Below are 24,987 nucleotides of genomic sequence, written 5' to 3' on the forward strand. Positions count from 1 at the left end.
CGGACTCTCGCGAGACGCGCGCGGGCGGAGCAGGTCCGGCCCTCGGTCCGCGGCGGGGGAGGGGGCGCCTCGCCCCCTGCCCGCGCACTGCAGCCGTTGGGCGCCGCGCGCGCCGTCAGCCGTGGGCGATGGGCGCGCAGGGCCCCGCGTGCGCCGTGGGGGCGCCGGCCGCGCCGCCCGTGCGCTCCCTCTTCCGCCACGTGCGGCTGGAGAACCTGGCGGCGGGGCTGAGCGGCGGCGTCATCTCCACCCTGGTGCTGCACCCGCTAGACCTGGTTAAGATCCGCTTCGCAGGTGAGGCCGGGCCGCCCCTTCCCCGCCCCCCGCCCCCCGCCCCCAGTTTCCCTCTGGGAGGCTGCGCCGCCGTCCGCCCCGGTGAGGCGGGCCGGGGCCTTGCGCGGCCGAGCGGGGGCGCCCGCGGCCGGGAGGCTCTGGAAGGCCGCGGTGCCCGCGGCCGGGAGCTGCTGCGGCTCTTAGGCCTCCGATCTGCAGGCCGAGGTCGCAGCGTGCCTGTGTGGGGCCAAGGCGTCTGCTGGGGGAGGTGGAGTGTGCCGTCATGCAAAAGCCTGAGCTCTTCTCAGAGCTAGCCCTTAATGCTGTCGGCTGCAAATGCAAACCGTACGTTGTGCTTAAGATTTACTAATCCCGTTGCACTTGATGTTTCTGAGCCAGTGACCCACAAACTCTCTTTGGAGAGGTAGGAAAAGGGGAGTACAGCCAGATAAGATTTCGGTGGCTGCAAATTTTTGTCGGTCAAAGTCTATGCGTAGTTGCATAATGACAGGCTTTCGCAGAGTAGCCGTGCAGCTGAGAATAATCGGGCAGTAGGCCAAAAGAGATGGTTCCCTCCTCTCCTTTCTCGAGGTAGGTTTTTGTGTTGTTCCCAGAGACTACAAAATGTGCTGTTACTTGTAGGCTCCGTTATGTGATCAGATCAATCCAAAACAGGGATTTAAACACTTTCTTGTGTGTCTTGAGGGCACACTCTGGTCTATTAAGAGTATAACTAGCAGAAGTGATCCTTCTCTCTTTGGCACTTGTGAGACCACATCTGAAGTACTAGGTCCAATCTTGGGTTCCCCAGTACAAGAAAGACATTGACATACTGGACTTGGCCCAGAAGAGGCCGCCAAGCTGGTCAGGGAGCTGTAACATATGACGTACAAGGAGAGGCTGAGAGAACTGGTTCAGTTCACGCTTTAGAAGGAGACAGCTAAGTGCAGACATTTTGCTGTACCTGATCAGAGGGAGGCTACTGAGAAGTTGGATTTTTCTTGGCAGTGCTCAGCAATAGGACAAGAGGCAACAGACACAAGTTGTAACAGGGGAAATTCCAATTAGATATTAGGAAAACAACATTTTTACCGTGAGGGTGATCACATGCTGGAAGAAGTTGGAGATACTCAACAGTTGACTGGACATGTCCCCAAGCAACCTATCTAAATAGGCCTGTTTTGAGCAGAGGGTTGTATTAGATGACGTCTGGAGGTCTCTTCCAACCTAAATTATTCTGATTCCATATGATTGTTTCACTTTAGTTCTTGATTCTAATCAAGTTTTGGTTGGACTCGTCCAAGGCTCGTAGGTTTTCTACCAAAGTCTCTTCTGAATCACTGAGATCTGAACTCTGTCTTTTAACAGAATAGCTTGTGTGTTGTTTTTTAATACCCGGCAAATGTATCTTTTGTCATGGAAGGGAGTAACATGCTGGTATCTTTTGAGTTTAAATGTCATTTAGGCACTTCTTCCCAGCCCCATGTAAGTTGTGGTTAACGGTCCTTTCCGTTCCTGGTGGCTATCCCAGGGATAGTTTTTGTACTATCCCTAAGTTATTTACTAATATTCCAATATTAAACTTATTCTGCCTTATCTTCAGATAGCTTTTTGGTCAGACTGTATAGGGGGAATGACAGGGATAATTTCATGTGCTTGTTTGGGTTGAAAATAACATTTCCCATGCTTTGTCTTCGACCAGGAAGTAACGGCTGAGATCAGAAATGAACACCACGGAGATTCTCAGCAGCATCATACCAGACAGAGTTACATTGAAATCTTTGATTTCCCCCTTTTTTGGTGTCTTTCTAAACCAGATTTAATAGCAGGGTGGTAAAAATGTGGGAAAGGACCGATGGTGCTAACTCAGGAAGAATGAGAAAGGAGTTCAGTTGGTGTTCTAGTTTTGAGTGGTTAGCAAGATGTTGGTGCTTTGTTAAAATATGCCCAGAAAAAGCATTTTGTCTTTAGTGCTGGAGTCTGTCACGACGCAGTATTGTACACAAAGTTCAACGGAGAATGAATAATGAATAGAGTATTAAACAGAAATATCTGAAATTTTTGCCTGCCAGAACTGATCTTGATGAGGACACAAGAGCTTTACTGAGTATAAAACTTTGACATTCTCAGTAAAATTGCAGTCTAGCCTTATGCCTATACTAGTAATGAAAGCTCCTGATCAGTTATTAGTGTAGTAGAATATTTCAGTTTGGAGGGGAGCTGTGGAGTTCAACCCCCGCTCATAGCAGGTCTACTTAGATCACATTGCTCAGGTTCTTGTCCAGCTGAGTTTTAAGTTGCTCCAGAGATGCCTCCAAGGGTGACCAGCTCCAATATTTGATGACGTTCCTGGAGCAAAAAGTTATTCGTTAGGTCTAGTCACAATTTCTTGTGTTCTAATGCGTGTCTGTTGCCTCTTGTCTTCTCGCCATGCGCTGTACTGCACATGCTGTAGGTAACCATATTACCGTCTTGCTGTAGGAGCAATAGTAGTTAATGTTTTAAGCTGCATGAGCAGCACCTGTGTTCTAAATAAAACATCTCTAACAAAACTGACACGTTTCGTCTTGTTAACAGTCACGTTTTCTGAATGTTTTGACAAAGAGCTGCTCAGTTATTGAGCAGAAGTGTGCATGTTTAAAAAGTGTGTTTTCCTACACGTCCATTCAGTGAGTATAGAAGGAGAAACAAGAATTTATGGTGGAATAACCTTTGAGTGTTCTGGTAAAAACACTTTGAGTCACTAAGACATGGCTTGTTAAGGATATTCCTAGAACGTTTAAAAGAAGAAGATTTAATTTAAGAGTTGCTATTTAGTGCTTAGTCAAACTCCTTATGGAAGTGTGTTGCTGAAGACCCCACAAGTATCACTCAAAATACAACATGAAGTTGCTGGAGTGTTAAAAAGAAAAGGCAGAAAACTTTAGGTCAAAGCTACTGTTCACCAAAAATATGTATTAATTTTGTCAGATTTATAGGGGCTTTCTCTTGCAGAGCTGAGTTCTGGGGGTTTTGGTTTTTTTGTTTTTTTTTTTTAAGTTCTTTAACCGTAGGCTCCTCTTGAAGCTCTAAACCTCAACTCGTGCATACCTTTAAAATATAGCTAATCGGTTAGGTTTCCACATTCACTGCAGCTTTGTTTGGAGGCCACGTACTTACATGGTGGCTCTTAGACAGCTGAACTTCGTACTTCCTCAAACCTTTTTCGATATAATCTCTCTGTTACATAGTAAGTGATGGATTGGAGCTGAGGCCAAAATACCATGGGATTCTCCACTGTATGACCACTATCTGGAAGCATGAAGGACTGCGAGGCTTGTATCAAGGGGTAACTCCAAACATGTGGGGAGCTGGGGCTTCCTGGGGACTTTACTTTTTCTTGTAAGTAGAACTGTGAAATGTTTCATTTCCTATGTAATTAATCCTCAGATATAGGCTGCCTCTTCTTCTGGGGGAAGCGGGGTATGAAAATACGCTAAGTGACTTATAAACTTGTGATTCTTCTGGAAAGTCCAAGTCTGCTGCCCTTTAGTATGGTCCACTGTTTTACAACGTAAGCCATTTGAGGCAGAAACTTGTTACTTTGTCAGGCACAGTGCATGCCTATGGTGCTTCAAAAATACTAAGTAATTTGGGAGATTGCGACATCGTTCTTGAAGAAGCTTCTAAAAGTGGTGAAAAACTGTGGGAAAAGAAAAATTGTACGAAAAATAAGAACCTAAACTATGAAAGATTATAAAAAATTAAAGAATAAAAAGTTGTCTACTGAAGCTAAACGTTTAACTGATTTTCTATAATTTTAGTGCCAGTGAGTTCTTCCTATTTTATGAACGGACGTGCTTTGCTCATAAAGCCTGTTTTTTGTTTTTGTTTAATTTTTTAATATTCGATCGTTTCTACTTTATTAGCTATGTAACTGTGATCTGGTTTCCTGCTGGCCCCAATTAGCTGAAACATTTTAGAGAATGGTTATTTGGTGTGCCTGTGCAAAGCTCACTCATCAGTTGTCTAGATTCTGTTCTTGCTAGGCTTTGTTCCTCAAACAAAGTTCTTTGCTATTAGATCGTTGTTGAACTCCTATTGACTGCTTCTCAATCCACAAAGCAGGTGGCAGGACTGGAAACTGGGTCGAGAGAGAGAGCTCCCTGTATTTCTGAGCTACAAAATAGATGCCTGTCACTGTTTCCTTTTAATAAAAGGAGGACTACCTAATCAGTTTCTCTGAAGTTAATTCTTGAGATCCGATAACTGTTTCAAGATGTAAACTGATGTAACTGTAAACAAGATGTAACTGTTTCACACTGTTACTGAGAGTAATACTTATCAATTTAAATTTGTATTACTGCAGTTCACTTGAAAGAATTAACTATTCAGCAATTAATTAATCAAGTAAACAAAGATACTTTGCTTATACATCTGTTTTGGAAGTTGAGTGACGCCTAATGTTTTCCCTGATCTTAAGTGAATTTTATGTGGGGGTTGTTTCTTAGCGATGTATGTTTCTCTTTACCTTTACCAAAATACATGTTATATTTTCCAGTTATAATGCTATCAAAGCTTACAAAAAGGAGGGGAAGCTGGAAAGTCTAAGTGCAACTGAACACCTCGTGTCAGCTGCGGAGGCTGGTGAGTTAAATGCAAAGAAGATTAATGTTTGTTTCTAGCTTGTCCATATGCTGCTTTGCCTTTGTCAGTGCTACTTTTTCTTACAGGTGACAAGTGTAAGTGTTTCAGTCCAAATGGAATTATATATTGTCTATAAATAAATTAATGATGTTTAGGGTGAATGTTTGTGGTCTTTAGTTTCATTCAGAATTAGTAGTTGTTCAAATGTTTTCTGACCTTGTTTTTTATTTTGTGTAAGTGTTCTATATTTAGTACTACTTTGAGTCCCAAAGCATAAGCTATATAACTGTTATTATCAGCTTGCCAACCCATTAAGTGTTAAGCACTTAGACTTGGAAAAGAGAAGGCCTGTTGAACTTAGTAGAATAACTGACCTGGTCATTGGTCTTCACGAATCTTTAAATTTAAGCTCCAAGTTTTCTTAGAAACTGTACATCCAAAATATAAATACGTTTTCTATCACCATGACTTCTACTACTTTGTTTCTAATACGTGTTCTTGTATATGCGTCTGTGTCATACTTACTAATCGAGGCAATGGAGAAGACTTTTTATTAGGACGCTCTAGCTTTTTCCTGTTGAAAATAAGGCACGTTGTTGGACGTGAAAAATAGCAATGGATGGTTCTACTATTGCGTTTTTAATAATTTATAAAGCTGCAGCAGATCGCTTGAGTTATCCTGGCAATATGATTAAGCACATTTCTCGTAACCAACGTGTCCATTAAGTTTGGAAAAATTATGTATGTGAATACTAATTGAGATAATCGGAGCACATTATGAGGTTACTTAGTTTCCTGTCTAGTACAGATTACATTGCTCATTGTGGAAAGGTGATGCAAACGAGGGGATGGACTCTGCTAGTCCAACTAGTAGGTTGGATTTTGTTGTGAACTTTGAAGGCAGAGAGAGAGAGAGAGAGAGAGAGAGCAATGATGTGCCTAAAGTTTATCTGTTTTAAGTAATACGAGTACTCTTTTACGATGAGTAGTTTTGTCATTGTAGAAGTCCATGGCGCATTGAACTGAGCAAGCTGGGACGAGCTTTGGAGCTGGCCTAAAAATCAGTCTAATTTCCCTCTGTTCTCAGGAGCCATGACCCTCTGTATTACAAACCCAATATGGGTAACGAAGACTCGACTTGTGTTACAGTATAACGCTGGTGTTGATCCATCAAAGCGGCAGTACAAAGGAATGCTTGATGCTCTTAAGAAGATATACAAGAAAGAGGGCGTACGTGGCTTGTATAAGGTAATACAATTTAAGAAAAATTCCAGAATTGGTTGTCGCCACTCTGTACTGCTGAGACTTGTCTACAAAAAACTGCAAGTTGCTTGTTTGTATAAGCTCACTTATTTTTTTCCTGTGAGTCGTCTTCCCTACTAAATAACTGCAGCAAAAAGGCTGAATCATAAGAAAAGCAATTGGAACGTTGAAATGTAGAAAATCGCCAAAAATAGAATGCAAGCTTTATGGCTGAACAATTTTCTATTGGGAGATAATGCTGAAATGAGAGTAAGCTGCAATCTGCTTTTTAATGTTTTTGTGGTCTTCCTATAATTAGGATTTGGATGAGGATGGCAGCAAGAGTGTAATCTGTCTTGCTACTAGTCCTTTCTTCCATTTCATCCCATATCTGTCTTTGGGACGTCTTGTGGAACATAAATATATGACTAAGGTAGCTGTTAATTTTTTCTTCCATAATGGATGGTTTCACAACTGTTCATTTGCCCTGTAGTTATTCAGGTCTGTACTCTGTCATCTGTAGATCCATAAACTTTGCAGACTTCTAAATGTGGTCTGCATATGTGTGTTTTGTTTTGTTTTAACTCCCCTTAATTTAGGGAAACAGATGGCAACTGGAGTTGACCTACTTTGTGCCTCCCCCTTCCTTCAGGCCATGACATCGAGATATAGTCATCAGTACCTGGAAGGTGTGAAGAAATCTGTTTTAGTTCAGTTCGGCTCTTTTCCTGCAAGTAATGCTATAGAGCGGGAACACTGTCTGTCAGGAATTGTCCTGATTACTGAACATGAACTGATTTTTTTCGCTGAGAAGAATATAATCCTTTCTAAGCTGAGACACTAGTATGCCACATGTCAATGAATGGCAACTTCTGGCACTAGGAACAAGATACTTTACTTATTCCTAAACTGAAATTGTCAGGATTTCTGACTTGCCTGCCTGGATGTCTGCTCTGTTCCATGTAGATAAGTTCTAATTTCTTGCTTCTGTTAGGAGTTAAGATGCTTTTCTGTTAAGTTACTTTTCAGATTTTTCATGCGTTTAGTATGTGTTGGCTTTGGCACCAGACACTTCTTTGTAGCATTAGTCTGCAAGTGGGGGGAGCTACACCAGGTAATTCCTTAGAAAGAGCAAATTACTTGCTGAAGTAGCAGTCCTGAAAGGAAGATTGCCTAGATATGCCCTGAGGGACCTAAATAACTATCACACAACTTTCATCTGACATGAGGATCCCCCCAGTCTTTTCTAAACTAGGGAAGAAAGCACCTCTGCAGGTACCTCTTTGACTTGTCCCCACTGTAACCTTCCTCCATGCTGTGTTGCTTTGTTCTTTTTTGGGGGGTTAATTTTTTTTTTTCTCCTTGCTGTGTTTGAACTTTGAGGGCTGCAGTTTTGATAATTATCGTGAGTTGCAAGACTTTTAGCGCACATGAATGTCATCTTTTTCCTTGTAATCTTAGTTTCAGATAGAGTTCTTAGAGCAAATAAGGAAACCTGGGAGAATACCACTGCAGGCTGGAAATAAAATCTGGAAGTAGTACCTTTCTTGTTTATTTGAGATTAGCCTTCCAAAACTGAGATTTCTCTCCAAGCTATTTCATTCCTTTAAGAGCAGAAACATATCTTGCACTCTGTTGCATGAGATGCCTTTACTGTTCTGAGCAATTCCGTTTAGGTTTTTGGGACACAGCCCTGGTGATACCAGAATGCTTCAGTCTTTCTAGCAGGGATTAAAGCTGTATCTATTAGATCTGTTGAGTTCTGTCAGTCTTTAACTTGTCTTTCACTAATTCATCCCAGTAATCATCTATTTAGTTATCTTTCCCACCCCCCATCCATAGGCTTCTTCCTTTGGCCTCCATCCCTCAGGATCAGGGGAAGAGCCCCTCCTCTGGTGCACTCCAAGCTGCCAGCAATCAGCTTGGGGTTATGTAGTTTGAATAAGCCTATTAGTCAGACCTGTTGGAGAGCTGAGCTCTCCAAATTATTTTGCCTTATGAAGTTGAATGTCATGCTGTCACCACTGTATTAAGAATCTTGGATGTTTCTCTTGATTTAAGTGTAAGGTAGGATAGCGCAAACATTATGAAATAATCATAAGACTGTAGGAGTTGGAACTTCAGGAAAAAGTGTCTCGGAGCTCTTGGGAAATGATTAGCTGTCTTCTATAGAGTGGTTGATTACTAAAACCTCAAGAAGGTAACTAATATTCTTTTTGGCCTCTGTGCATCTGTATTTGTATCTTTAGCGTTATTTTGCTTCAGTGGTGATGTGGAGGCAACAATTGGAGCGATGCTTAGTAGACAGCTGTAACATAAATAAGTGCAGAAAATTTAAGGAGATTAAAGGAAAGAAGTGTCAAGGCTGAGAATAGTAATGCCGTATGCTAAAAACAAAAGAAATCCCAGTAGTGATACATCTTCGTTACCAGATGAAGATAGATATATTGGACACTTAGGTATAATAGTTCCACCTTTGGAAGGCAAGGTTGTATATTTTGAGAATAAAGTTTTTTTCTAGTCCATGAATGTTGAACTTAGCACTCTTATGTTTTGCTATGTTTTTTATATGCTTTTTTTTTTCTTTTAGCGAATGTGAAGTTTGTAACCTAAGTGGCTTCTATACCTCTTCATATTTGCCTGTAGCAAAATACTCTGAGATTTGACCATCCTGAGTTTAAATTTAGACCCAGGTTCTACAGAGAAAAAGAGAAGGGAGCCTCAGTTTCTTTCTCTCACGTAAGGGAAGGTGTCAGACTTCACCTTGGAGGAATTAAGGCTCACAGGGAGATGTAATGGTACCTTTCCAACGTCTTTCTGTACGAGATGTCAGAGTAAGTTACCACTGGACTTTGGCACCCTAACAACCCAAATGGAGACGATGCTACACAGATTACAAAAGGAATTTTTTCTATATTCTTTCAGAGTATGTAGCAGAGGCTGCTCTGCATGAGCTCTCTTAAACACTTTAGATAGCGGTTTGCATACCTCATCACCAAAGGAACCTAGTTGCCTACTTTACTGAGAAACTTGAGGAGCAGATAGTGAATCCTGTCACTCCTGCACAGATTTTCCTCTGTATGTGTTTGTCTCGGTTCCTTTTCATTACACTGGCAACCTATGGAATTTTAACCAACTGGACAGTGTTTCCCTTGCCTGGGATCATCTGCACTTGTAGCTGCTTTAAGCCAACTTTAAAATACATTTTTCTTCCAGTGTCTATTGTTAAGAATTGTACACTATAGCATTTGTCTCTAATTATATATTTAAATCTGTCCGTTGTTTGAGGATTCTGCATTGTATAGAAACTCAAAAAAATAAGGTTCTAACCCTCCAAAAGAAGATCAAACAGGACTTCTTTGAGCAAAAATTGATGCTGTTAAGTCCTCATGTCCTCATAAATGTTCTAAAGATATGTTGAGAGTAGTAAAATAAAAAAAAAGCAGGAAGTACGTAAAGTGAAATGATTTTAAAATTGATCTTCACTTTAGGGTCTTATGGAAGATGAAGAATATCTAATTTAATCTGTCTTTGTGGCAAGAAAGATTTTTGTGTAAACTTGTAAGAATAAGAAAATTGAGTGGGAATGTCTTTCAAAGACTCCTCCTCAGCCAGATAGTTTCAATACTGAAAAGAAATCAGTTTTGTTTTGAAATGTTTTTCTTTAAGAACACATTGACTCAATTCCTCCTTTTTGCTTGAGTAGTAGAAGCCTGGATCAGCTTCTAATTTTCTTAGGGCTGATGACAACCCAGGCAACTCTCAGCCGTTTTTGCCCCTTTTAACACCGGCCAACCATTAGAAACCTTCCGTCTGCAAGTTTTCACCAACATAATGTGCTGGTATTCAGTTAGTAAATCTTATCAGTAGATTCTTTAGGAGTCTTGGGTGCAAGTTATCCAAATCTGCTGGCTTAAATTTTAAGTGTTTAGCACTCCTGAGTGGTGTTGAACATTCCTCTCTTGTTAGTGGGAAAAATATGACATCATTCTCCTGTGATATCAGTACCTCATCCTAATTCTTTCCAAGTAAAGAGCAATTATTTCCTGCATCTTTAACACTTGTACTGTGTAATCATGGGCATGCATTTGTGAAGATTTTCACTGCGATCAGTATATTTAAATTTCTTACTGTTCGTGGTTCCTCTTGACCCTGAGCTTTGACGACTTTTTTATTTTCCCTTCATTCATTTCTATTTTTTACATTTATTGTTGGTTTAATTTTCTTTTTGAACCAGGATTCGCTGAAAAACAAAATTGTCCTTTCCCTCTACTATGGCCCTTTGGCTTCAGACTTTACAAAATCCTAACATTATGCTCACAGTTGACAAAATGCAGACAATTTTTTTTAATTCCATTTGTCCGTATTTGGAGAAGCTGCTGCTTCTAGGTTGTTGATTGCAAACTGGGATGCTAGCTACCCCCGAATGCATTTCATCAGTTTGTGATCACTGATCAGTTCATAACCATTATTTTCTACTGTGATAACAAATTCATCCTCATTTATCCAAGAGAAGTCCTAGAAAACCCTTCCTCAATGAGTGTAACACCTTGCATTTAAGAAGTCTATAGCCTTCAGAAAGCTAATCTCTGACGTGCTAGAAGCTTTGTGCGATTTTCATCCCTCTTGTTTTATTTCTTTCTGCAAGTTAGGAGTTTATGAAGTAATTTACCTTTTTGTCCTGTTATACACTAGAAATGCAAATGGTTCCCTGCCAGGTTGCCTTTTCTTCATTTCCAGGCTCTTAGTAGTATATTGATCTGTATGTATTTAACATTCCGGGCTTCTGATTTAGCCTGATACAGAATTGTATGTCTGGGCACATCTGTTTTATGATCCATTCAGGTAGGACAGAGGATTAAAAAAAGTTCACCATGTGAAAACTGATGGAACTGTTCAATGCCAGTGATTTCTGAGAAATGTGGGTTCTTCTAGTCCTTTTACCCACCTTTTGATCACTTATTGCTTCCTAGTTGTCCCTCTGCAACAGTTTTCAGCAAGCTTTTGGCTGCTCTAAGTCACTTTCAGCCAAGATGATTTATTCCCCATTTAGTTGTACTTGTCCAGAGTAAGTGATAGATTCTCCAAAAAGAGAACTGGTGCTTGTCAGAACCCATGCAGCTGTTAATTTTCAGCAACTCCTGCCCTTTCTTTTTTGTAGAGAGAATTCAGAGAATACTTGTTTCCCCCCTTCACTTCAACTTTTTTTGAAAGAAAAGGTTTCTTTACATGTTCCTATATTGCCTCTTACCAATGGGGAACATTTCCCAGATTGCTTGGTTACAGCTTTGTTCTTGCAACTAAAGTCACCTCTGCTAGGCTGCCCTGGGACATGCTTTGAGCAGGGCGAGGAACGCTCCCAAACTGATCCAAGTCTTAGATTTATTTATTTAAAGTAAATCATACATACATACAAAGTCCTTACAGGAGATAAGCCTTGCATCTGTGCCCTTCAGCTTTCCACTGTACAAATGTGTGCGTGTGTGTAGATGTGTACACGCACACAGACACGTATATCGCCAGGACTTGCTCACAAGAGGTTTCTGTACCTCTAATCCTGATGGCCGCCTTCACCCGATACACTGGCTTCTGTCAGAGTCTCAGGTGGGAAATAAACGGGCTTGAGCCCAGCCCATGGAAGGGGCAGGCACTCTGCAGCACATTTACAAGAACGTAACTTGAATGTATTCTTACTGTCCTGATCATGCCACCAGCTGTTTAAGACCTATTCTTGTGCTTTGTTAGGTGGAGTCCCTAGGCCATTTATTTTATCTTGCTTACTCATTAGGTGTCTTAGTCTGTAAGTCCTGTGGAATTGAGTAACGTTTAATACACTTTTGTGTGATGCTTACCATAAGAAAACCAACCCGCATGAGCTTTGAGTCGTTCTGCACAGTAACGATTGTTGCATTCACAATTTGTAAAGGAAAGGTGGATGTGCGTGCGTGTGTGTGTGTGTGTGTGTGTGTGTGTGTGTGTGTGTGTGTGTGTGTAAACTGAGCTTTAGCAAGTTGTACAGCTTTTTGTGGATTGCTGTTTAACCTTGTTTTATTCCTTCTTTTTAAGGGATTTGTGCCTGGTCTGTTTGGAACTTCACATGGAGCACTTCAGTTCATGGCATATGAGGACTTGAAACTGAGATACAACAAGTATAGGAACAGACTATCAGATACGAAACTGGTAAGATTACTGGGAACGTAAGCATACTGTGGCCTATGGGCAAGTGAAAATTTATTAGATTTGTTTAGATCACAGAACGACCAAGCTTACAAAGTACTGATAGGTTAATTGGAGTGAATGAAAGAAGAACATGTTCAACTTCTCACATTTTTGGCACAAGAAGTCAGCAACTGGCTGGTCCTGGTTTTGGGTAAAACATTGCCATTTTTTGAAATGTGTGTGCTTTAAAGGGGAAGAAATCTAGAGTATTGTTTAGCTCAGATTACAAAAACCAAATAAGATTCTGTGAAATTGGCTAGTTTATATTATAGCAAGCTTTGTAATTTTTATTGCTTTTAGAACACTGTGGAATACATAACAATGGCAGCCGTATCCAAAATATTTGCTGTGTCAGCAACATATCCCTATCAGGTTGTACGAGCTCGTCTTCAAGATCAGCATAATACATACTCTGGCGTGTTTGATGTGATCCGCAGGACATGGAGGTAGGCACGCAGAATTAAAATCTGAAAAACATCTGGGAAGATGACACCGTTTTACAGCATCAGAACCATGTTTATTGGCTTCTCTCTGCTGCTGACTTGCAGAACCAGTGCAGCTCAGAGCAAACAAAATGGTAGCTGCACAAAGTCATATTGTGCAGGATGCCACTAAAAACTGAAATAAAAGGACAAAGCAGGAGATAGGTGAGGGTCAGTCCTTGCCTGCAGACTTCTGTTGTTTATTCTGCCTCCTTCCTCCCTTTCCCAATGAATTTCTCTTACAGATTAGCAAGGTTAAAAAATAATATTGAGTTAGCCATTTGGGGGTTCTTAAACAGGGAAATTTCATGCTTACATGCTTTAGATTGACACATACCATGGGAGGGTTGTGCTTTTGGGAGTTGCGGTTGATTCAAATTCCTGGCAGGAGGAAGTGAGCTAGACAGAGCTGTTCATACCAATGTCCCCAGGTTACCATGGGGCCAAGATGCATTTCTAGTCTAGTCTCAGCTTCCTGTAGGACATATAGAGAATTATTTTCTCACAGTTGTGTGTATCTTCTCCCACACCATCTTCCCGCAGCTTCACAAGGCGTGTGACGGTTTTAACACAGCACTCTAGTTACTAAGGTTGGCCACCCTTGCAATACACAACCGATATTCATCTTGCCCTGAACAATGTTTGTGGATTGCAACTTAATCCAAGAGAAACACAAATGGAGTCACCTACTTCCTGGGATAGTAAGCGGTGCCCCATGAATGAGGCTATGTTGTCCAAGGGCCAACTCTGGCTCAGAGGCGGGGCGGTACAAACATTTTGGCCGAAGCCAGCTTTTAGTAAAAAAATAGCTTTGATGTCTCAGCACTGTGCACTTTAGTGATGTGGTTTGCAGGAAGGCTCATTAGTTCTGGTACAGCGTGATTCAACCAGTCTGGGCCCAGTACTGTACTCATATGAAACAAATAAATGCAACCTAGAACACTGAGGAGGGTAGCATAAACCACACCTAAGCACTTTCCAAAACCTGCCTTGACCATAGTCATCACTCCAGGTGTCCTAGACCCCTATGAAGCTGGGAAACAGGGAGCTGAAAACAGAAGTCTTTGAAACTTTTTAAGTGTTAAGAAGCCCTAACTAACATGAACATTGTGATTCAAATTGGAAGGAGTTGGAGTCTTTCTTAGTAGCCAGGGGGATTGGAAGTCTGTAGGAGTGCTCTGCTCCTCTAAAAATGAATGCAAACTTCTGCAGCTGACTTATCTTAGTGGTGTTGACCCTCAGCTCACTTGCTGTTACACAGCCCAGAATCGCAAAGCATTTCAGCCCTGTTGACTTCCATGAGATTAAATATGTAATGCTTTTTGGAACAGGCTGCAGAAATGTAAGTTATTTTAACCACTTCTTGTTGCACGAAGAAAGATACTAAATTGCCTCCAATTTAGAAAATACCAAAAAAACCCCAACGTCTAGGCTAAACTACTCATGTACGGTAGGTATCCTGTTGTTTGTTTCGAAGAGAAAATGGTGACCCAAGAATTGATGTAGGATGTCTTTTTAAACATTTTTTATAAAATTGTTCTGAAATCGTTACTCTTCACCTGAAGTGCCTCTCTTAGTGAGAGAAATACCATACCTTGTTTTATATCTCATTTCTATTAAAGTACATTAAAAGCAAATGCTTTTCTGTGTCTTTAAAGGAGAGAAGGAATTCATGGATTTTACAAAGGAATTATTCCCAATGTGATCAGAGTGACGCCTGCCTGCTGTATTACCTTCGTAGTGTATGAAAATGTATCTAGTTTTTTACTTAGTTTTAGAAAAGAGAATAATTAAAGGTACAAGCTTTTGTTCAGAAGGAATTTATCCTTTATTTTTTACATTTATGATCTGTGAAAGATTTAGGCAGCAGTCTACTTTGACATTGTGAATTGATTTAGTATTTTGAGGGGAGAACCTACAGATGGTGAAAACCTGCTTACATTTGTTGCTGAACGTACCTGGGCTGCTCCATTCCTCTGTCCTCTCTGAATCAGCAGTGTCTACTTGAAACAATGTCTGTGCAACTGTGAAATAGCACTGTGACTGGATGAAGTGAAAACTGATATAAAGGCAACTCTGCAATCTGTTAAAACTTTAAATACGGTGTCTTTATCTGAGTCTTATGAAGCATGTATGTAGCTGTTTACAGAAACGTCTGGAGTCTTCTGAATCCACCTCTGTGTAATTTGTCAGATTTAGGCTATTGGAGTGCTCCAAATTGATTGCTCATCCAGCACAAGTGCTGCCTCAGCGGTATGCAGTTTGGAAACTCAAATTGTTTTGTAAACAGTCAGCTGTCCTTTCTTGTTTTTTGAATAATGGCCAAACTGATGAAACCCCGTTCTTGTTTACTACCAAGACAGATTTGCAGTGTGGTTTTGGGCTTGCTTGGTTTTAACATCAGACCAGAGTCCGTGTTGAGCACATCACTGGCCACTTACTTTTCTCTCTCTCTTCTCTCTGCCTCTAAGCAAGAGATTGTCTCCCTCACTAATATGTCTGACCAAATAATATTAAGTAAATGCATATTTAAAAGTAGGTTACATAAGAAAATTTAGGTTTTTTAGTAATCGTGTAAATAATGTTGCAGTTTTCAAGGCACTTTAAAAAACAAAGATGACCCTGCTTATTTTGAATAATATTCTTTGAAAAAAATAGGTAGTCTAAAAAATGCTGTGCACAGGACTTTTTAAAAAAAAAAAAAAAAGTCTTCAAATTTAATCTAAAGAAATGACTTTCAAAATATTTCAGCTGCTAACTTAGTAGTAAACTAAATTACCATATATCTCATAGTAAATTTGAATAATAATGATGTTTACTTACATGACAAAAATTGCTGTCAAGGATATGTACTTTCTGGCGATCTTGGTTTTTTTTAGTTCTTTGTTAAGAAAATACACTACTGGCTAGAACATCTGCCTTCTACTGTTAGCATGAAGGTGTTAACCAGCCTCTAAAAAGTATCACTTAACTGAGGAGGAAAGAACTTAGGAAAGGTTATCAACAAGCAGGGGGAAATCGGTTTCGTAAGGAGCGGAGAATGCTATCCAGCAAAACTCCCAAATAATCATTTGGAAAAGTTTGCTGATTAATAGAAGGCTAACCTTAACCAGAAATAAGGCTTTTAAACAGAGGTTAGAGAACTGCTTTTACTTTCAGGTTAAAACTTAGAAAACTACAAGAACTGCTCAATATTTTGAATCTGCATTCAGCAATCTGCTTGCTTGTTTCAGCTGATACTATTGGCATGTGATATGTTTCTGTATGTTTAACTTTTTTAATAATTCACACTTTCTTTTCCACTGATCCCATGTCCTATACAGATGCATTTGACAATATACTATGATATCTCATCTGAGAGGGCATGTGGCCATTATGGCTGACCTTGTTTTTTACTATAAAAGCTTTCATGTGTATTTGACAGAAATTTACTTACCATGTAAATTACTGTTTAGATCACTAATCCTAACTTTTTGTGCCTTAAGACAGTTTTCACTTGGTTTTCTGTGTCTTCTGGTATGTAGAAGGAATTTGATGGAACACTTGCGTTAACTCCACCATCCAAGATGCAAAATATATTGTGAAGTTATAGACATACAAATAAATCTAAGAAAATAACAGAAGTTATGCACTTACTACCCTGGATTACTATGTTCTATACCCAGGACAGCTTACTCATGCTCTAGGATAAATGCAAAGACAGGCTACAAGCATGTATACAATCAAGTACTGTATGTTCACTGACATCCTGTAAATTCATACCATAGCTTAGCTCACAGTTACTTGTCTGTGTTCAGATACCTTAAAACCCATCGTCCAGGCCAATGAAAACAGTGATGGTTTTTCAGAGACAAATACCAGCTATATAATTTGCTGGATTACAGCAGTATCACACACATGCTTGCAGTGAGGAAAGCCTGAATGCTTTCCTAGCTTCAGGTGTGTTCCTTTAATACTGCTTAAAAAGCCTGGGGACAATCTTACAGCCTGTTCAGAAAAAAAGCCGTGGTTTTGTAATGACTAGTTGAAATACATTAAATCTGTAATAAGTAATTTATTTCCTTTTAATTTATTGAAAGAGCTTATACTTCTGCATGTTATACATGCTTTTTCTCTACTTGTTTTTTATTTCATTAATTAAATTTGGTTTTGTAATGTAAACATGACTCTGTTTCCCTTTAGAATTTGCATGACTTTAAAAAAAAAAAAAAAATTGAGTACTATCACTTGTATTTGGAACAGAACACTTAAAATGGTGCTGCCAATACTGTGCTAGTTAGGAGATGCAGCATGATCGATGTTACCGCTTTTTATCCAGTCTTGCGACTGCAGTCAAGTATCTGTAACATCATTCTTTCAGTTTACCAGTACACTTCTTGAAGGCCAAGGCTTCTCAACCTTATATCCATAATCTTCTAAACTATTTAATATATCTAGTTTTTAATTAACACCAAAGTGATTGGGTATATCTGACAGGCTAAATTCAGGAGAATTAGTTATTTTAGTGGAGAAAGGAAATTAAGTTTTATAACGGTAAAATTATGTAGTATTTGCGTGCTTGTAGTGGAGAGTCATAACGGATTTTTATATTGAAATCCAGTCCATCTAGAAGCAAAGAGGGGAAGGAAAACTTAACGACAGTGTTTGTACTTACTTTTTCAAAATGAGGTATATAATGCTTACTGATCATGGTCTGCTCACAGTTAAGTCAGCGGGAGTTTGTTCAGACCCTTAAGACTTTTAATAGCAGAGCATCCTATCCTGCAATCGTGCTCACAGGAGTAGATTTTGGGTATGTGTTTTGAAGGTTTAGGCTAAGATGTGAGCTTTCTCTGAAGTCTTCTAAAGCCATCATTGTCCACTGTAATACTATGGAAATACCGTAACCAGTTTGCTGACCAATAAAATAACCTGAATTTTTTGTAAAAGGTCTTATTTATTTGATATAAAAAAGTTAGTTACAACTCTTAAAAATGGTGATACATGTTCATATTACAATCCAAACAATGAATTAAAAAAGGAAACTAATATGTGTCTAGTATTTATATTCTAAAATTATTCTAATAAAAGCCTCTTCAGTGTGCCATAAAGAGGTTAGGCAAAACACTGCAGCTGCAAGAGTTTGGTGCCTTTTAGCCAGTTACTTGCATCCAAATCTATAGAAATAAATTTTGAAGAAAATTGTACATAATAATAAAAAAAAGTTAGGGAGAGGTTATAAAAAAAAAAAAAAAAAAAGGGCTTGGAAAGTTATTTTGGCAGTTCTTCAATGATGATACGGGAGACTGAATTCCATCCAGTAGAAGCATCTCCCCTTGGATAATCTGAGCAAGTCCCAACCCAGATGGCAACATCCACCAACCCGGCATTGATCCCTTCACACAGACCTTCCACTGTTTAAAGACAAAAATTGTGTTAACCTGAGCAGACACAATCATGTATTTCACAACTGAAGCTGGATACAAACATTTAAGAGCAGCAGTTCATTCCAGGTTTGTGCTATTTAGTTAAATCTGAATAACATTTTTAGAAATAAAAAAAAAAAAAGACTGAAAAAAATAGTGAGGTAACAGGAACAGAGTCCATGCTTCCTTTTGGCCTCTGTTACATTACCTGAAGCAGTCAGCAATCCTCAGGATGGCCAAATGGGAGGTGTATCTCCTCTAAATGCTTAAGTTTACAAACTGGTAGCTGGGACATGGCTTCAATCCCATCCAGTTATCTTTTCTGAAACAATACAGGTGGTGGTGGGAGGGGGGGCAACAGCTGGACCTGGCTTCCACAGCCTAGCCATGCAAAAGTGCCTGCCACCCTGTAATCTTCCAGTCCTACTTCCCTGTTTCTGTGTAATGCTCCGCTGCTATCACCTTTCTTTTCCACTGGCACCACTAGTTGGAGATGGGTTAATGAGAACAGACATGTTCCTTGATGCAAAAAAAAAAAAAACTATCATAGCTATAGAAGCTGTACTTATTACTGTCATAAAATACTACAGGAAGGAAAATGGTCTTTTGTAAAGAGTTGCGCTGCTGGCTTCACAATATTTTAGCTTTGTTCTAGGCAGAAATCTGTTGGGCTCTGAGAACAAAGTATAGCTGAAACCACGGATGTAATGTGAAGAGTATTCATAGCCCTAAGTCTGTTAAGTTAATGCAACACATTTGGTTTTATAGATGCTTCTCAGAGTATAAGGAGCAACCATCAGAAAGGTAAAGCAGTGCAGACTTCATGCAAGTATATTTACCCCCTTTACCCCCTAAAGAGTATCATACTTTTTAATGTTGGAATGACTTCACTACTTTGTTTTATGCTAAGCCAATAAGTAATTTCACTTTTGCATCTCAGCTGAAAATTATGGTAGAAATTCCAGGAGGACTAAGTCTAGTCTAATTCTGCCCAGATAACTGTGCAAATAGCATTATTTTAATTCAGGATAATATTTTTTGGCAGTAATGCAATTTTACCACGTGCTAATACAGCATAGCATGTCTCTACGTTCACGTTATTATATCAGAGATCAGTAGAATTTCTAGACAGAAACCTCTTCCATTTCCAAAGTGCAGGATGTAAAGTATCGTGAAAAATATCATAGTAAAAAAGAACTATTTAATAAATAATTGCAGTACTGTTACTATTGATAGTCCATTTTAACACAAAACAAGTATTAACTGACTACCCTTCTGCCTCTTGAGTCTTTTGACTTTCTACAGCAGAATCTTTGCGCTCTACCCATTTGTTAACTGGATTTGCCAGCAGCTGGTAACGTATTTCTATTCATGCGATCTTGGCATACATACCTGAAGAAGTTCGATGTATGTTAATGGTAGAATTCAGTTCTGGACTTCCTTGATCTAAATATATTATGGCTTCAATAGGAAGTGGCCCAGCACATTCTGCTCCGTTAAAAGTAAAATACCAGCGCTGACAACAGGCATTTCTGCATTTTAGCCGAAGTGATCCACTGAAGAGAACTCGAAGAGCACTGTTAGAGCGCATCTTTGTAAATGTACATTCCTAAGAGGGGACAAAAATGTTTTGGTAGCAGTTTCTGATTTTGAACCTATTTCCTAGAATGGTTTTGAGAATGTTTTGACTATGTATCGTCTTTATTCTTTCCGTGCTTCCCCCCCCCACAAAAAAAAAAAAAGTAGTGCCTAGCAAATACAGTATGATGCAAATCAGAGAGAGGATTGCAGGGAAGGGGGACTATTGAAATTCTTAATTTTAATTAGAAAATAGCTGCTGGTACGTTGGTAACCTAGTTACCTTCCGGGGTTTATTTACAGTGCCATGAGCTATCTGAAAGCTGCACTCAACTCCTTGCACTGCTTCATTGCTCCTGTTGGGTTGGGATTTCTAACTCTCTTGCTAGGCTTGCACCATTCTGTTAGTAAGCTCTATACTGCAGCAGAGGATGGACTACTTGGTCAGACTGGGTAAGACATTAATTCCGAATGATGTTGATCCTGTTTGCAGTAATACCTTACAACAGAGTTTTTCTGAATGTCCGTTTTGAGGCAGAAGTTATAAAGACAAGTACAATTAACAGATGTAAGTCTCTCCTGCCCTTTATAATGTGGTAAAAGTCTTGCCCTACTTATGGAGGTACTTTTTAGGTAGTGTCACTTCCAGCCCTATAGTTTCAAATGTGAAAAACTGAGCGTGGTCTTCTAAAAGTACTCTTATACCAGCTACATCATTCTTTTGAAACACTGTGACAGAAATAAACAACTGGGCACATGTTGGAAGCTCTTTACACATACTTGAGATGGACCTGAGGTAAACCTCTGAGAAGTTCACCCTCGCACGCTGAAAAAAGCTCCAATGGGAAATGTGTGTTATTTGTGCTATGCGGTACGCAGAGTTAAATTTATAAACTGCTGTGGTACTGCTGTAGTTGGTAAAATACAGCATCTTTGGCAAAGCTTACTTACTGCTATTTTCCCAAGATCTATGCCATAATTCAATGCACTCCATGAACACTGCTTGAAGTTGGGTGTCCAGGACTCCTCGAAGCTCTCTCGCATACACTCTCCCTTCTCCCCCTTGAGGCCGTCGCGCCCCGGGATGCCAGGTGTCCCGGGGATCCCGTTGACTCCAGGGCTCCCGTCGCGCCCAGGAACCCCGCTGGGGCCTTGTAAGCACATTCCATTATACTGGAAAATATGACAGATTTTGCTGACTCTCCATTACCTCTGAGGCTAGCCCCCCACCCCCAAAACTTGTGGCACAAGCTAATGGCTCTTTCGGGATCAACAAGAACACAGTTCCAGTAGAGGAAAAAGTAGGAAAAAATATAAAATAATTTCAAAGATAAATTAAAAGTGCAAGCAGAATTTACTGTAAATTATGATTTCAATTATTTTATGAAAAAAATGCATAAACATTAACTCCTAAAGAGGATCAGAAATTGTCCTAGTCCAAGGATTAAAACCACAGTGGTTTGAATCAGTCTTCTGATTCAAAACATTCCAATACAAAAACAACAACAAAAAAAGTTAAATTTCAATAGTTACTTTTTCCTATCCCACCACTGCTTGTATGACTGTCTTGGTAAAAGCTTTTACTATAATTTGGTCCTTTTTTCTTGTTTAAAGTAGATAAACTTTTGCATTTCATACAGAGCAGAGGCTAACAGTTTTTTCTTCCATCACCTTTTCTTTGGAGCAGAATCACGTTGTTACAGTAATCATTTCATGCAAGGCAGACTCCACAGTGCCAAAGTGGCTTTTAAATAATGCACTTTAAAAGCACATTGATGTCGATACGGATTTGGGAAGCTCTGCAGTGCAATAAACCTGTACTCAGGATTCCCATCCATATCAATGGAGATACGGGCATGGAAGAACTGAACACTGTTGTCCTCCATAACGTTAAAGTAGTTATGAAAGGTCAAATGTTGCCTGCCCAAACTATATGTTAACACACTTTGTCTTTGTAAGATCTGGTTTCGCCGTCCTTCGATACTGAGTTTGTGCAGCGCAGCGTTCCTCCCTGGACACCAGGGAGGAGCCAATTTGTGTCAAAGCCAGCGGGAGCAGGCACAGAAATAGTGTCAGTGGGAATCTGCACATGCTGGTGATGTCACCGCACTCCCCACAGTTTTGAGATTAAATGTTCTTTCCCGTCTGGTGACCGACTGCTTGCTCCAATCATCATCTCAGATCTCCAGAGTTGGAAAATGGTAAGGAAGCAGTGGATTGTTTTAATCAAGACGGCCACCTTTAAAAATGTTAACTGAACGTGAACTGAAGACTGCTTGGAGGAGCGCATAACAGATAATCATGCAAAGACTTCTCTGTTTCTTACAGCACTGATTACCTGGTTTTTGATGATATTTTTCCATTTAGATCTATGTGTAATACTGATTTGCTCTGTTTTTTGCACCTGGCCACTTCACACAAAAGCATTAAGCATACCGAAATCAGCAAACTCTCAGGGCATTCGCTCACAGGAGCAGCCCAGCATCCGAGCGCCTGAGAAGGACGCTCCAGCTGCCTGGTTCCCCACCCGACCTGGCCGTCCACCACGAGGGGGCAGAGCTCGTCAAAAAAGAGGCGGCTGCAACCGCTGCGAGTTTAAAACTATAAATCTTTTTTCCAGAGAGCATAGCTTAAGCTGTTGCACACCAAAAAATTTAATGCGAGCAAAAGAATTACCTAGGCTTTGGTCTCCACTCCAAATAAATTCAAAATCAAGTACTGCCAAGTACTTGCCAAATCAAGTATTTCTACATCTTTTCCTAGGCTGGAAATGCGTAAAGCATCTTTTAAAATGAAAATGGCTGCTGAAGCCAGGAACCCCTCTCACTCATGTCTTTTTTCAGTCTGCTCTTTCTCCGTATTGAGTTTGCGTTAGTTGACCCAGACTGTACAACAGGACTTGGCTGAATCAGCTTGCATCTATTTATCTGAGCTGTGCTGCTCAGTCTGCCACACCCAAAAGCACAAAGCAATGCAAGAGAAACGGCCGATATAAGGGGCCCTTAAGTACTGCTCGGCTAGAAAACTTGAGTTGTTCCATGAGTGCAGAGGCCTTATTCTTGATGCAACTCAATTTCCACAATAAAAGTGAAAGGACACCAAAGCTGTGTGAAAGGGAAGTAGCTTTGCCAGCAAGGGTGTCTTCAGCACATCACTTTTGGGGATCTCTCTGGAGGTCATGGAAGAAATGTCCATGTCACTGATTTTCTATAGGAGGTGAGTGGCAGTCCAGCAGCTCTTGGAAATGGCCTCACATCTGCTTTTTACATTCCAAGCACTGGAAAATCCTAGTCCTTTCTGCATCCCCGAGATGGGATAGTCCCAATGCATTCAGGTTTCTAGTTGCAATGGAACCGCAAACAGAACTATGCAGACCCAAGTGCCAAAGGAAATGCATTAACGTGACTAGGTAAAAGTGGAATTAGTAGGCATGCCGTAAGACGCAGCTTGCATAGCATCTAATGGCTGTTAAAGAGTAGGGCTTTTATTTCTTCTCGTAGTTTATTATTGATTCACTGCTCGAGTCTTTTAGCAAATAAACAGCATTTACTATTTATGTTATAAGGGCTGAAAGATTTCATCTTTGCGATTTGCAGGGGGAAGGATGGCAGCTCACAGTACATCCTTTATTCCCGCAGCGAAGCCTCTGCTTTAACTTGGCCTCGCTTTCCCATGCGGACATGACTGGGAGCGGAGACTATGTTGACTTTAACCACAAACTCCAGAGATTCTGATCCTATGTAGAAAACACGAAGCGATACACCCAGCCTCTGAACAGGAGCGGCTGCTGTGAAAAGGTCGTCTGACCCTTTCTCAGCACTCTCCTGATTCATCCCGGACAGGCTGTAATAAAAAGCGCCAGAGCGAAATCAAACGGCCCCCAGAAGCAGGGCAACAGCACGCAAAACCCCAGCGATGCCGAGAGGCGAGCGGGGCGCCGGGTCCGCCGCAGCTCCCCCGCCCGCCGACACGTCGCAGGGCGCAGGCAGCCCCAACGGCTGGGCTGGCTTATTTTTTGTCCGGTCCTTGCGATAAAAAAGCAGAGGCGCGCCCGCCCCGCCGGCCGCTCGGCGGCCACCTCACCTCGCCTCGCCTCGGCGGCCCCGGCGCCCCCCGCCATCTTCCCCGCGCCGAGCCGCCGCTCCCCTGCCCCCCAGCCGGCCCCCAGCCCCCTCCCGCCCGCCGCACTCACCACGTCCACCACCTCCCGCTGCCGCAGCGCCTTCTGCTTCCCCTTGGGGCTCTCCGCGCCGCCGGGCGCCGGGGACAGCGACAGCAGCAGCAGCAGGAGCAGCGGAGCGGCGGCGGCGCCCGGGGCGCAGCGCATGGCGCGGGCTGAGGCGACGCGCGGCCGCGCTGGCGGGGCGGCGGGCGGCGCGGAGGGGCCGTGCGTCGCGCTCCGCGGCGGCGCGGCGATAAATGAGCCTTTCACAGCGCGAAGCCCGAGCTCCCTCCCCGGGGAGGCCCGGAATTTCCATCCTGTAACCGAGCAGGAACTTCCAGGCAGAGCCATCCCCCCCTTCCCCCCCCCCCCCCCCGCCATTGGCACGGGGGCTGGGGGGCTCCCGCCCCCTCGCGCCAGGCTCCGCTCCGGGCTCCGCGGCGTTTTGCCGGGGCGGGGGGGCAGGCGCGGCCGCTGCCGCTTGGCCCGGCCCCCCCTCCCCCCCCCCCCCGCGGGCGGGCGCGCTGCGGGGCTCCGCGGCTCGCGGGGTGGCGAGGACAGCGCCGCCATCTCGGGGCCTCGAGTGAGGCCCTCGCGGAGCGCGGCCGCTCGGCGCCGACCGTTGGGCGCGTGAGGGGAGCTGCCGGCGCCATGGCCGCGGCGGCCGCCTCAGCGGCGGACGAGGGCGGGAAGGAGGTGTTAACGGCGGAGAAACTACCAGAAACGTAAGGCGAGGGCACGCTTAGACGCTGCTTCAAGAGGGGCCTGGCGACGGGGCGGCGCGGTCGCCCCACGGCCACGGGGGAAACCCGCCGCGTAACCCAAGCCGCGGTCAGGAGCCGTTTCGCTCCTCGCAGAGCACCGAGCAGCCCCCCTTGGGCGCCCTGAGGAGTTTGCTTTACCGATGTTACCTTTCTGGTGAAGGAGGTGTTTTGTCAGCTTTACCGATATTACCTTTCTGGTTAAGGAGGTGTTTTGTCAGGAACTCACACAAAGGCGG

General features: G+C 42.0%; 2 protein-coding genes across 2 annotated transcripts; one reads left to right on the forward strand and one right to left on the reverse strand.

The window, feature by feature from the left end:
* The first annotated feature begins 25 nt into the window (after nucleotides 1–25).
* On the forward strand, nucleotides 26–17,783 carry SLC25A32 (solute carrier family 25 member 32). Its single transcript, XM_068932870.1, has 7 exons — nucleotides 26–294; nucleotides 3,504–3,654; nucleotides 4,814–4,899; nucleotides 5,987–6,147; nucleotides 12,208–12,321; nucleotides 12,661–12,806; nucleotides 14,501–17,783. Exons 1-7 carry the CDS (start codon nucleotides 129–131, stop codon nucleotides 14,634–14,636), a joined length of 960 nt encoding a protein of 319 aa, XP_068788971.1. The 5' UTR covers nucleotides 26–128; the 3' UTR covers nucleotides 14,637–17,783.
* Nucleotides 17,764–24,344, reverse strand: CTHRC1 (collagen triple helix repeat containing 1). The gene is made up of 4 exons (XM_068932871.1): nucleotides 24,018–24,344; nucleotides 20,777–20,998; nucleotides 19,640–19,856; nucleotides 17,764–18,235 (listed from the first exon to the last, which is right to left on the reverse strand). The coding sequence occupies exons 1-4, from the start codon at nucleotides 24,336–24,338 to the stop codon at nucleotides 18,093–18,095; spliced, it is 903 nt and encodes a 300-aa protein (XP_068788972.1). The 5' UTR covers nucleotides 24,339–24,344; the 3' UTR covers nucleotides 17,764–18,092.
* Nucleotides 24,345–24,987: the final 643 nt, after the last annotated feature.

Source organism: Struthio camelus, chromosome 2 (assembly GCF_040807025.1).
Source record: "Struthio camelus isolate bStrCam1 chromosome 2, bStrCam1.hap1, whole genome shotgun sequence".
NCBI classification, from domain to species: Eukaryota; Metazoa; Chordata; class Aves; order Struthioniformes; family Struthionidae; genus Struthio; species Struthio camelus.